Raw genomic sequence first — 13,936 nt, 5'->3', positions numbered from 1 at the left:
GGTACGTGAAGAAGAAGAAACAATTTATATTTATTCTTTATTTATTCATAAATACATTTCTTTATGTACATTTACCAAATACTATAATTTACAATATAAAATTAAAACAACCATATTACAAAATATTAGTTACAAAATGATATCTATGCAGAACTAAAACGTTCCATTCATCTCACAATTTCCCTAAACTTTAGGTTGGTCACAATTTCATGAGGCAAATTTTGTTGTCTATATTGTTTGATATTTTTTATTAGATGTAGGGAGATAGTGAGACTAAAACCACGGTCCAAAAGTCGAACTAAAATTATTTATATCATTTTTATAAAATATTTTGAATATTAAAAACAATTTATCAGTTTCGTTTATCATTTGCTTTAATTGTTTGAAGATTCTTTAAGTGTGTACAAGAAAGGTAAATTTGAATACTTAATCACATTAATCATCTACTATCTGATTTCAAGATAGCAATATTATAGAATATAGAGCAATACGCATAAAGTAATCGCGCTTTGGGGAAGAAAGGTACATTCACACAGTGTAGTACACAATCTCTCAAGTATTACACAATACATTTTGTGCTAGGAAAATGCTACAAGAAAATACCACTGAAACAATATCAGCATTGTTTATCTTTCTTGTTCTTCTCTCCATTGTCAAAGGAAGTTGAACTGTTTATGTATGGACAAGTTTATGTCAGCGTGAATGCCTTCATTTATCATTATAATTTGGAATTATAATTGAAGACTGCTAAGGTTTGTATTACTTTTCACTTTATTCTTTTATCGCTCTTCTGGCATGTCGGTATCAGGCTAGTTTTTGCTCTATTCTATATATAATTGATTAAATCAGAGTTAGTTTTGATAAGTTGCTCAATATCTGCGTTATATATTCTGGCTCGTTTTGTGACATGTGAAGAAATAATAAATTTCGTAAGCTTTAGAATTATATATTCATCAGAGTATGTAAAAAAATTAAATTAAAGAACAAGAAGCCAAATAAACAAGTTATAGAACATCTGGTTAATTACAAAAGCATGCAAAATCCAATAGCATATAACACTAATTTAATTAATGATTAGCCGTAAATAACACCTCGTAGATACGCTACCTACTGAATGAATGTGGTGCTTCCGTTCGTTTAGCCGGTCTTATAAGGCGTTTACTGCATATAAGGATTAAACTAGAGTTAAGCATAGTAACTTTGGAAGAGTTGAGAATAAAAAATATAACGTAGGTACATCAATGCAGTTTGGCCAGATATCTTACACCTAGGTACTAGCTAGGGACGTGTATCCTGCTTGGATCATCTACAATCATAAAACAGAAAACCTGATGGATTTACAAATAGTAGTAGCTTCTTCTTCATCTCTTTCTCGTCCCTTTAAACGAATTTCGATTTCTTTCTTCCTATTTAAATTTTTTTTGCCAAATCTTTTATTTCATCTGACTTATTCATTGTTTTAACCTTTGCGTCTAACTTCTTTGCTGTAATTATTCTTTTTGCGATTTACAAGAACAGGAACAGCGACTTGCTTCAAAATCAACTTAAATATACAAACACACCAAATAATATTTGAAAAATATGAAGTGAACACTGTTAATGACTTTTAAAATGCATTTCAAACAAGCGCAAAATTGCACAAAAACAGTTATTTACAGGTAACTGGTAAAGTTAAAAAGACATATTTCAATAGAGGACAACACTCAAAACTTCGACAGAAAAATCTTAAGAAGAAAATGTTTTAACACAGCAGTGATCACGCTTGGTCTCTCAGACAAAAGTCATTTCATCTTTCAACATAAGGAAACAATTATCACAGCGGCAACGCCTTTATATTTTTAACTATTGTTGTCGAAATTCTTAGTCAAACTCACTACAGTACATCTTACCATGGTACAATGCTAGACCGTACAATTTAGTGTTAGACGCGGTACGACTAAATAAGTAGCTCTCCTAACATACAAAGGAGTGAAGACACCGGAGGCACGAGAAGGCGACGTGAGAATTAGGAATAGAGTAAACCAAGAAAAAGATAACATCAAAAAAGAACACTGGAAGAAATTTACCAAAGATATGGAATACGACCTCTATGGATCCAAGAAAAAAGTGTGGAAGATGATAAGGACACAAAAAACAGAAATGATTGAATTTGTACGCATAGATAACATTACGGAGAAGCAATGGACTGAGGATTTCACAAAACTATATGGAGAAGGAGAAGAAGAGAACAGAGAAAGAATCATTAACGAAACTTACGATAGAATACTAATATCAGAAGAGCTACAAGAACGAATAAAAAATTAAAAAACAGAAAAGCACCTGGTCCTGATAAGATAAACAATGAACTGCTAAAATATGGAGGAACAACACTACGCAAATGGCTCCTAAAATTATTCGTCGATACAATAAATACCGGAGTAGTACCAGCGGAATGAAAAGAAAGTCTCCTGCTACCGATACTTAAAAAGGGAGACTCGAGAAATCCTGAAAATTATAGAGGCATTAGTCTGATGAATAGCACATTAAAATTGTCAACGGCAGTCATAAAACATAAAATCGAGGAAAAAGCGAACATGGCAGATGAACAACAAGGCTTTCGGAAGAACCGCATCACAATAGACGCAATTTTTATTATCAGACAAATAATAGAAAAATCTATTGAATATAAAAAACCAGCATACATGTGCTTTGTAGATTTAAAAAGTGCTTTTGACAGGGTGAAGCGAAATGACATCTTAAATTTATTACAAGCTCAACAAATAGACCTTCAGATAATAAGGATAACTAATGAAATTAACAAGAACAACAAGACCAGAGTTATAATACCAACAGGGGAAACAGAATACATAGAACTAAAAGGAGGAATCCGCCAAGGAGACTCGCTCAGCCCATTGTTATTCAATATGGTGATGAATCAAATAATTCACAAAGTAAGAAAACGATACGGATACCACCACATGGGAGCGCATAACATCACGATACTATGCTATGCCGATGATGCAGTACTAATTGCTGATAACGAAGATGACCTACAAAGGCAGTATTCAATATTACAGCAAACAATTTTAATATGAGAATATCAGTAGAAAAAACTAAATGTATAGTGATCAGTAAAGAGCCGCGTAGATGCAAACTAGCAATAGACGGCAAAATTGTAGAACAAGTAATGAAATTCAATTACCTAGGAGTAGAGACCACTAGTGACAGGGATATAAGAACAGAGACCACATATGGAGAAACAAATATCTGACCACGGAAAGCAAAATGAAAGTATACAAGACAACAGTATGACCAATCCTAACATATGCAGCGGAGACAAGGACCGATACAAGAAAGACGAAACAACAAATCAACAATATCGAAATGAAAGTATTAAGATCAATAGCGGGCATATCATTAAGAGACAGACAAACCAACAGAAGTATACGCGAACAATGCAAAATTCAAAATATTAACAGGTGGATAAAAACAAGAAAAAAAAACTGGAACGAACATGTAAACCGAATGGGACCAGATAGATTAGCGAACATCTGTAAAAACAACAAGCCGTATAGCAGAAGACCCGTTGGAAGGCCGCCAAAAAGGTGGAAAGATAATGTACAGTCAACAACGACTAAAACAGAATAAGAGGCAGACAAACAGAAGTAATCCTAGTCGCACGAAGAAGAGGAAGAGAATCAGTTATAGCGACCCGACCCAACCAAATAAGTAACTCGAGAATTATTGCTGTAACCAGGTGCGACGAAATATATACCGACTTGTGTATTTCAAGTAAGTGCGCCTTGCAAGACTGTGCGATGAATCTGATAGTAAGGAACCTTCTGATAATTCTGAAGATGATTATTTAAGATCACGCCGAAGTGTGCAACCTTCCATTAGTTGGCACAATAATGATCACTATTTCACCATCAAGGATGTTCAACGACATTAAACAAGCATTTTTACCCAATGAGTGATAACTAAGAAATCAAATATTGCCATACATTTTCCAGGAGTAAAGAGGTTGGCGAAAACACCTATTGAATGTTGGGAGTTTATTTTTCCACGATAATATGTTGCGCAGTCCGCTAATTCTAAAATTGACAGTTTGGTAGCGAAATATAAGCGTTCCGGATATTGTAAAATAACAGATCTAGCGGAGATCAAAGCACTGATAGGTTTTCTTTATATAGAAGGCATTCATAAAAGCAGTCGAATGACCACTGAAGCGCTATGGAGCCGAGAATGAATAAGTATGGAATTTTCTGGTTTACAACGTCAATCCAACGATTTAGATTTTTGATGCATGTTATTCGCACAGATGATATAGTTTCGAGAGTGAAACGACAGAAGACTGATAAGCTTGCTGCAATCCTATTTGTTTAGAACTCTCAAAAAAACTTCACATGATCTCAGAAAATATTATGATTTACGAAAAACTGGAAGCATTAGGAGAGAACTGCAATTTCATTATCTTTCATTGATGAATAACAAATACTATTTACAGTTTTACCTGTAGTCAGTTCTGTCATTCAGAAAAGTGAATTTCTTTCTTGCTTATTGGATTTGACATATCTTTTATAAGAACAGGATGAGCTACTGTGGTTCCAAATCAACTCCAAAAATAGTAACACACCACAGACTATTTAGAAGAATATGCTAAAGTGAGCGTTGGTAATGATTTTATATTTCAGACAAGCTCAAAAGTACACAAAAAGAAATTTAAAAGATAAATAGTATATAGACAAGTACTATATACAGAGGAGCATTTTTTAAAGTAAAATATGAAGAAAAATCACTATATAATATATTATGCTGATGTTTAACGCTACATCTTTCAAATTATTTTTTGTAACGAGAATATGATATATATAAAAGCCAGTTAAGGAAAAAATATTTTATTTATATCTATTATCAGCTCGATAACTTAGTGGGACGGCGAAGTGATCTCATTGTGAGTAAGTCTAAGAACCCTGTCATATGAGAGCTAATGTCATCGCGTTAATAGCGCCGCGTTAGCGTCGGCCCAACCGAATAATGGTACTACCATGGAGTGAATTATACGAACGACATTGTCGTCGTCGAGTCTACGTTATCCCTATGGCAAGCGTTGCTAGCGCAGCCGCTCGTGTTAGTAGCGCGCAGCTCACGCATTGCATATATCAAGTTATATGTAGCGCTAAAAACGTGGACAAAGAGATCTCAACGCGACACAACTACAGTCACGTATAACTTGGAAATTATGTGCCATGTTTTCCACGTCATCAACGTGGCGGCATTAGCGCGCGTATAGCAGCTCCCTTAGTGGATCAGCGGCGTTTAATTTATGTGAATAAAGAATAATTCATTCAAAGTAGTACGGTGTGGGATAGGATATCACGGCTCGTTGAAACTCACTGAAAGCGCTAGAAAATAGGAATATAGATATCTAGGGCAAATTATATTAAAACTACAAGTTTTTTGGTTTCTATACTAAAAAAATAAATAAATAAGTAAACTATTACAGCATTTTCTTGTTTATGATCTAATATATAAATAATTCCAGTTTGAATTTTGGATAGTGGCGCGAGTATGCATTCCTTTACATAAAGAAATCCATTTTTATACAATAAGGGTAAAGTTATTCAGAAACTACGAACTATAAGTACCAAAATTTTACTTACTGGTTACAAAATCGAAATAGTTTAAAAGTAAATTATTAAAGAATAGATATTGGAGTGTTTTCTGCAATTAAAACAAATAACTAATATATTTATATCACAGTAATTTAAGCATTTTAATGATAAAGGTTGTGTTTCGCTTTGTTTTTTATATTTAAAATTAAATGAAATTGGATTACAATAATGACTTTTACAAAGATTCATAGTTGAATAGATTTTGTCATCAGTGTTTCTGCCTCTACTGATCCAGACTGGACAGTACAAACAGACAGACCCACCGCACAAAACTATAGAATCCAATTTTGCAATAATATATTTAAAAACGCTTCCTTTAGATTCCATTTATCCAATTTTTGCTATTATAAATATAACGTACCGCTAGAATTGTTTATTTAAATTTTGTTAATATATGTGACTGGTAGTAAATGTTACGTTTTGTGTGTCTGTGCTTAAGTGGTTCTGTCAACTAATGCTGACAGTTGATCAGTCTTTGTCAAAGTTCAACAGCACTCTGGATCAAAACTTCAACTTTGAGAATATTGAAAAAAAGGTACGAAATTTATAAAATTAATTTAGTTGTTGGTGCATTATTCTTTTTTGAATAAAAACCATTTGTATACAAATGATGAATCAACTTACGAGTTAAAGATGTTTCTTTTTAAATATAAAAAACCCTTCGAGCCGAAACACTTATATTTAAAGTGACTATCCAAAGCTAGGGTACCTATATTAAAAATAAAGTCCTACTTAAAACGAAAATTAAATAATGATAAAAATCAATTAAAAAAGTTATATCACAAAATCTTGATAACATCGATTGTATTGGCAGTTGGGTAGTTGATTACAAAAAGGGTGTATTAGATTCAGTCTTTAGGTATTAGCCTGAAATCTTTTACCAAATGTGTTGTATTGTATAAGGAGCAATTTTTTGGGTATATTGACATCTAATATATCATTATTTGAAAGCAGTGGTTTTTTAGGTATTTGAGCGCACATTTTAAAGTAAAAAAAAAAACAGAAGTTCCTTTTACATATTAGATTATATTTAATAAAAGCAGAGGATGGGTCACTTGGGGCTGGGACAATTTTGTATCTCAATAGCATTGTAAGCTCCCTTCACTTTGACATCCACACACGTCTCTCGGATTTATCGTAGATTAAAAATGTCAACCGTATTATTCTATTTTCGTAAACTAAAAATGGCGCCACTTGCGGAATATCCTCTGTCACTTCTTAAACAGTCCTATCGTCTTCTTTTTATCTATGTTTTCTGTTATTCACGTTTGTCAAATCGTTCACGTGTCACAAATATTGGATTCCCTGTGTTCCATCACAGTTTATGGTCGAGAAAATACATGTTTTATTCTTTTGTTAAAACGTGAAACTATCAATTAATTCATGGGTTTCAAAATGTCGCAGTCGCTAGATAGCGCCACTATATAGTGCATAGTCAGTTGTCAAACTGAGAAGGTGAGGCATGGATTATGAGGAAATGAAGGCATTTCGAATGAGGAAACTGAAACTAGAGACTGTTTATGTCGAGAAGTGTAGTAGGTAAGTCATCAAAGAAATAACTAGAAGTATAACGATAATCTTATCAATTGCTTGGTTATAGGGCCGTCAAATTCATCGATTTTGGTAAAAGTCGCGTCTTCTTTAAACAATAGCTTTAACCTGTCTGTGGGTACTTCTGTAAGAAAGAAGTTTTGGATTAACTATGTGAACAAAAATAAATGTTTGAGTTGAGCTAACTCCACAAGTTAGCTATAAATGAGTTTTTAAGTACTATGTTATGTGTGTATATAATTATTGCGCCCTGTATACCAAAAATATATCCAGATAAATGACGAGCCTTCAGTTTCTTTTTTTTACTTTAAAATGTTTTACAGTGCATGAATATATCAATATAAAATCTTACAGATTTATAGTATATCAAAATAGGTCATATTAACAGTGAACAATAAAAAATTTATAAAGTATCGTAAAAAGAAGCAAGTTGGAAATAATTTCAACGTTTATTAAAGAAGAGTCGGCCATTGTATGTAATACAATAAATTGTAATTGTAAATAATGTATAAAAAACTTTGATGAATAATTATTACTTAATTTTTATTTAATCCTCTATAATGTTCAAAAGTATTTTATACTAGTTTGATGTTAATCTATCACTGGATAGATGGCGACATGTGAGAACAGATTGCTCTCGATTTTGACTTCTGTCGTCCAACGCATGACGTCTGTCAAATGTCAAGAAAACCTCTATAAGTTTGGTTACAAAAATCATCAAAAGCAAGCAATTTGCAGTGTTTTTGAAAAAACTCGAGTACTCTTCACTTATTAGGTAACTTCACTCGAAAAAAGGGCAAAGGCTACGAAAAAATCAGAGTTGACTTGTAGACATATTTCACTATAATATGTTTATGGCAAATCGTAGAATCAAAATTAGAGAGCTGGCGGAGGTTCTAAACATGACTATTTAGATATGAAAAAAATATCTGCGTGATATATGACTGGTAACCAAAAAACGCACACTTTCATCGGATTTGGAGAACCTTTTGGCAATAACAAAACGTAATTATAAAGATTTTTTTCATCGATCCGTGATTATTGATGAACTATGAGTATTGCTACACAATGGAGATGAACAAACAGTCATAGCTATGCAGAAAAAACTGTCGTAAGACCAATAAAGAAGCCCATAACCACCCCATCGGCAGAAAAGATGAAGCTGACTATTTTTTGGAATGTAAAAGGTAGTGTTGACATTTATTATTTGGAAAACAGTACAAAAATAATTTAAGTGTATTTTGCAGTCCTATTGGGTCATTTTGAAAGCGATTTGAAGATAAAGTGCCCTGGTTTGTTTCGCAAAATATTTTCTTTTATCAAGACCACGCATTCGCTTACAAAGCAGCAATTGCATAGTCAATGTTACAGCAACTGGAATACGAATTGATTTCCCACTCGCCTTAGGAGTTCTATCTCAAAAATGGATAGAACCTTAAACGAATTTTTAGTTAAAAGCTAGTGCTCCGGCCACACTATGACATGTTTCGCCCTATTGGGGCTCATCAGATAGTGGTAGGTCGAAGATAGAAATGCACGCTCATTAACCAAATGTCTCAATACAAAGGGGATAGGAGTAACCAAGCACCATCTATCTTAAATCAAAGAAAATAAAACAAAAATTGCAAGTCTTTGAACTACGTACCAACCCTTTATCAAAGAAAGTGGAAGAAAAGAAAAACTTAACAAAACTGTTATATTGATGTTTACATTTCGCCGACAAATCTTTAACAAACGTTTTACTTATTAAGAATTCAACATTTTCAAGCTAAGATGCGTAATGCATAAAAACAAACAGTCAGTTGCCTGATTATTTCTTATTTCGATATCGTTCTTACCCAATTTAATCTGACGAGCATATCTCTAAAGACCTATCCCGTGATAAATTCCATAAAAAACCGCGAATACTAAAAGTACATTAAGACTATGTGACGTGGCTGTTGAGGCAGTTTCTCGTGAAGCGTCTTTCAACGGCATTTTCTCCCCTAAGGTATTGTAGTGAACTTTGCGGGTGGTGTGGGGAGTAGGATGGCTAGTGCGAGAGTGCGTTCTAGAATATTCTTTGGTGCGGGTGGTTGTAGAGTGATTGTTTTCTTCGTAATTGGTCGTACATCCCATCCAGAATGGTGCTGATAGTCTTGGTTTCTCGTGTTCTACGCGCATGTGGTAATCATTGAATTTCCAGAAGCCTTTGCCTTTGAAGAAATAGGTTTTTCCTGAAAATAATAATAAATATAAATATGCATGATACATATTTTTGTAGGGTTGTGATTAGTGTCTTCCTTACCATCTTTCCATTGGAATACGGCATCAATATCTGTTCCAACTCCTTTCCACATCGACATATCTCTGGGGTAATCCAGTTCGACTTTTTGAACTTCTTCATCGAATCTGAAAAGAACAAGGAAAATTTTAATAAATTCATCGATTTTTTTAATGGTTGAGGACGTTAGGAAGGCAAACGTTGACTTTGAAATAAAATATCAAATGGGGGCGCTCCTGGGACGACTTTACTTATAAGATCGATTACATGAAATCAACTTAAACTTGAGAATATCCATCAGAAAAGATCATAGCATGTAATTCGTCTTTAAAAAGATAAATACATGCCATGATGACAGTAAAATTCTCCTGTTAGTGATTCTATAGTAAATTATGAGGGAAAAACCATGAAAAAAACCTCATAATACTATCCCGACATGGTAAGTATTCAACTCAACAATATTGGCAATATCATTTTAAAGTCGTCTACTTTAAAATGTATAATGTATGTCTGAATTGTCAATATAAATGAGTCAGATAAAATTAAATTATTAGAAGAATTTTTCACTAAGTAACAAAAAAACAAAATTTGTTTAATTTACTAATGTTTGTATTTTGAGAACGATTTCCGAAGTGGAAATTGAAACGTCAATAAACGTACTTTAACCTTTAATTGTGGCTTATTCCCATTTAAATAGTAATTACTTTAAAATGCGACAGGAAAATAGCTTCAGAACAATACCAATGTTCAAGAAAGGAGATAAATAAGACCCCATCAATTATAGAGGTATAAATCTACTGAACACTGCACTCAAGCCTACCACTTGATAACAAAAACTAACAGTCAACAAACAAACAGAGAGGTCAACCCTCAACACAATTCCTTTGACCATTTGTTGCTCTCTTAGCCCGAAAAATAATAATATAAATTTGTAATGTAACTATAGCATCTGAACTACACCACAACTTCTACCCAGTAGTGGTTTGAAAAATAGAGGTGATTACACAAAAGCATTAATAAAAAGAAATATTTAATACTCACCTCCAATACATATTTCCACTATAAAAGTACGTCTTTCCATTGTGTCCCCAAACCATCGCACCATCGATTTTTTTAATTTCTCGGGGAAGTCCAAGATGGAACAGCGGTCTTGGGTAACCATTCTCCACGTGGTTGTCTAAAAATACGTAATATTTGTCGCCTATGAAGAACACGATTCTACCGTCGTTTCTTTCATAAACAGCATCCACGTGTGTCAAATCTTCCGGTAGACCGTGCCAGAGTCTTCGTATCAACGCTGGATATCCTGGCATTAGGCCGTTGTCGCCTATTCTCCAGAAATACTAGAAATAATTCATCGAAATTAATATCGATATTTGAATAGAATACGGAAAGAAATTTATATTATACAATAAATAAAGATTTGCTCTGATTTCTTGTTTGTAAAGGAAAGTTAGAGAATTGTTCGAATAACAAAACTAACCATCAAACAATAGTTTTGTTTACTATACATTTATTTTTTAACTATACATGCATTCAATCACTAATGAAACATGAATTTTATAATAAAATGTAATAGACTTTTTGGTAAATTTAAAATATCTGCTTACCGCATCTTTGAAAATAAAGACTTCCCTTCTAATGACAGATATGGCATTGTAGCTCGTGTTGCAAGTATCTGGCGGTGGCTTAGCAGTTGTTCGGGTCGGTACCGGATTTGAAGGATAATGTCGTTCAGGTACTCTTGGTTGATATGTTCTTGGGGCGTACGTTCGTGGAGGAGCTGTTTCCGGAGGCCTATACGGGTATCTTTTGGTAGGAGATACCGGATAGTTTCTCTCTACAATATAAAATTAATATTTTAAAATGACTTTAACACAGTAAAAAATTAGTACTACACAGAAGAAAATATATTTAAGAAAATATGGGCCATCTGGAGACCACATCAGATTATTCAGGTATAACTCACCTGGTGCATGTTGTTTTGGATATTTTCTATCTGGTGAATATGGATAACCAGCATTTTGATTGGGGTAGTAATGTTTTTTACTAGGATTCATCGGTTTCTGAGGGTAATATGGTGAGTATGTTGGGTAAGGGTATTGTCTAGGATTTTGAGGTCTCTTCCTCGGTGTAGGTCTGGGTGGACGAGTAGTCGTGGTAGTAGTAGTTGTTGTAGTGGTAGGTTGAGGATGATATTCCGGATTTTTGGCCCATTTGCTGTTGCCACCTTCTGGAGCACCTAAAAAATGGAATATTGGATAATATTATAATTTAATAATAATTATATATGCAAAATATGATCGTTTCTTATAATTAAGGTAGATTCAGTTACAAAACGACTCATATATAAATAGAATAATAAAATAAGATCATTTTAGAAAGGTGGATAATAATTAATTATGAATAAAACCGAAGAGATCGAGAAAGCAACAAGATATTTATTTAAAAAAACATAAAATAGTTACTCAAAAGCTAAATATATGAAGAAATCAGTCCTCATCTTCTTTATTCAAGAGATTAAGCATTTGTTGCCAATTTCGGCACCAAACTTGGACCTATCTTTTTAATGGGCATCTTACACATTTTCTTTTCGGTTTTTTCTTTAGTTCAGTTTTTTTTTGCGATTTGAAGAAATCACATTTCAAGGCGTGTTTGCAAAGGCACGTCTTCAAGATGTACCGGCAAAACATTTTGTAAGAAATTATAATAGGCCCAATTAGTGTTCTGGGTAATTCATATAGTCGTATCAAACGATTGTTTATTATTTCAGCCCTTACGTATTAAATAATGGTTCTCATCACCTCACCTTTGACGAGTATATCTTGAAACCATATACAAAATGTTAATTTTAGGTGAAGATCACCTTGTTGTAAATCTTGTACTCTTTGATAGTGGTATGGATGTAGAAGTTATTCCCTAAATGTTATCTGAACAATGTTTTTTGACTTTCCAATAAACATGAATTCCCAACATAAATTTGGACAGCTAAATTTGTGTTACACTGCGCTTTTCCATAAATAATCAACATATTATGGTACTCACAAATCGAAAATATTTTCGCTAAACAAGATTGTTTACTGTTGACAGATTTCTTTTATGACAGTTGACAAATTTAGGAAAAATATTTTTTGCTCTATATGATGCCTTCTACCTATACGTTTAAGGTATATGCACTATTTCGGGGACACCCTGTATAATACCCAAGCCACCTAATTGTACAAAACGAAAACAATAAACAAACAAAGAAAACTTGTTGGTAGAAAATAACTTACCGTACAAGAATTGTATGGCTTGTTTGTCATCATCCGGCAGTTCGTAATCAAATCCATTTTCCATTTCTTTATACCAAGGATACATTAAAGCACTTTCTACGTTCGAATGTGACAGTCCTAGAGAGTGTCCTATTTCGTGAGCAGCAACGTTGAAAAGATTTGTTCCTGAAATAAAAAAAAATTAATTATTACTAATTTAATAACAACTTCACCCCATACAATATGTCAGCTTTATAGCTCAGAGGTTTGATGGGCTTATTCATTTTTTTAAGTTAAGCAGTATGTGCATACCAGAAACATTCCAGCCAGAAATGTTTCAGACAATATTAATCGTTAATTAAGACAAATAACAAAAAAATCAATAGAATACAACAAGCCAGCTTATTTATATTTCATTGATCTTGTGAAGGCATTCGACCGTGTTCAACTAATCTCCTCTATGATAGACAAATTTCAACTAATCTAATCAAAACTGAAATGGCGTTTTTTGCCGAAAACGAGGACAACCTACAATGACTCCTACATCAATTTAACCTCAGCAAAATCGTTTAACATGGTGATATTAGCAGCTAAAACAAAATGTATGATAACATTAAAGACACCTGTAGCATGTAAACTTACGGTAAATGGATTGATTATCCAGCGAGAGATAAAGACAGTACCAGTTAGCCGAACCTGAAATACCAGGGCCTACATTAGCTGAAGTAAAGTTCGCAATTTCGTCCCTAAAAAACCATAAAGCCCCAAGAGAAGTCTGGGAAAGAGAAGAAATACCGAAACACCGGCATGAAAGCCATATAGTATCTATCCACAAGAAGGGAGACAAACAAATATGACGGAACTATAGAAGAATATCGTTAATCAATACAACGTACAAAATTATATCCATAATACTGTCTAGAAGGCTAACTCCATAATTCAGACCGGGAAGGTCGACTATAGACCAGATATTCATCCTCCCCCAGGTGTTGGAAAAAAACTGGGAATTTAACCGCGATGTACACCAAATATTCGTGGACTTTAAACAAGCTTACGATTCTGATGGCAGAGAAGCATTGTGGGAGACTATGGTAGAAATGGGAGTACCTGGAAAGCTGGTACGATTAGCACAGGAGAGCACAGAGAACGCTTCCGCACGGATCAGAATTGGCAGCACCACGTCGGAGGAATTCCTCATTGACACCGGGCTTAGA

General features: G+C 33.7%; 1 protein-coding gene across 1 annotated transcript in view; it reads right to left on the bottom strand.

The window, feature by feature from the left end:
- Positions 1-1,450: 1,450 nt before the first annotated feature.
- The window catches only part of LOC140434279 (matrix metalloproteinase-2-like), a 299,978-nt gene continuing 287,492 nt past the window's right edge, over positions 1,451-13,936 (bottom strand). Inside the window, exons 5-10 of the mRNA XM_072522424.1 lie at positions 12,744-12,908; positions 11,438-11,710; positions 11,079-11,308; positions 10,510-10,811; positions 9,493-9,596; positions 1,451-9,421 (exon numbers count right to left, since the gene is read on the bottom strand). Coding sequence (XP_072378525.1) covers positions 9,069-9,421; positions 9,493-9,596; positions 10,510-10,811; positions 11,079-11,308; positions 11,438-11,710; positions 12,744-12,908 — 1,427 coding nt within the window. The 3' untranslated portion in view covers positions 1,451-9,068. The remainder of the gene's footprint in view (positions 9,422-9,492; positions 9,597-10,509; positions 10,812-11,078; positions 11,309-11,437; positions 11,711-12,743; positions 12,909-13,936) is intronic.

Source organism: Diabrotica undecimpunctata, chromosome 2 (assembly GCF_040954645.1).
Source record: "Diabrotica undecimpunctata isolate CICGRU chromosome 2, icDiaUnde3, whole genome shotgun sequence".
Lineage (NCBI taxonomy): Eukaryota > Metazoa > Arthropoda > Insecta > Coleoptera > Chrysomelidae > Diabrotica > Diabrotica undecimpunctata.
Note: the sequence above shows the minus strand (reverse complement) of the source record. Positions and strands in the feature narration are given on the sequence as shown.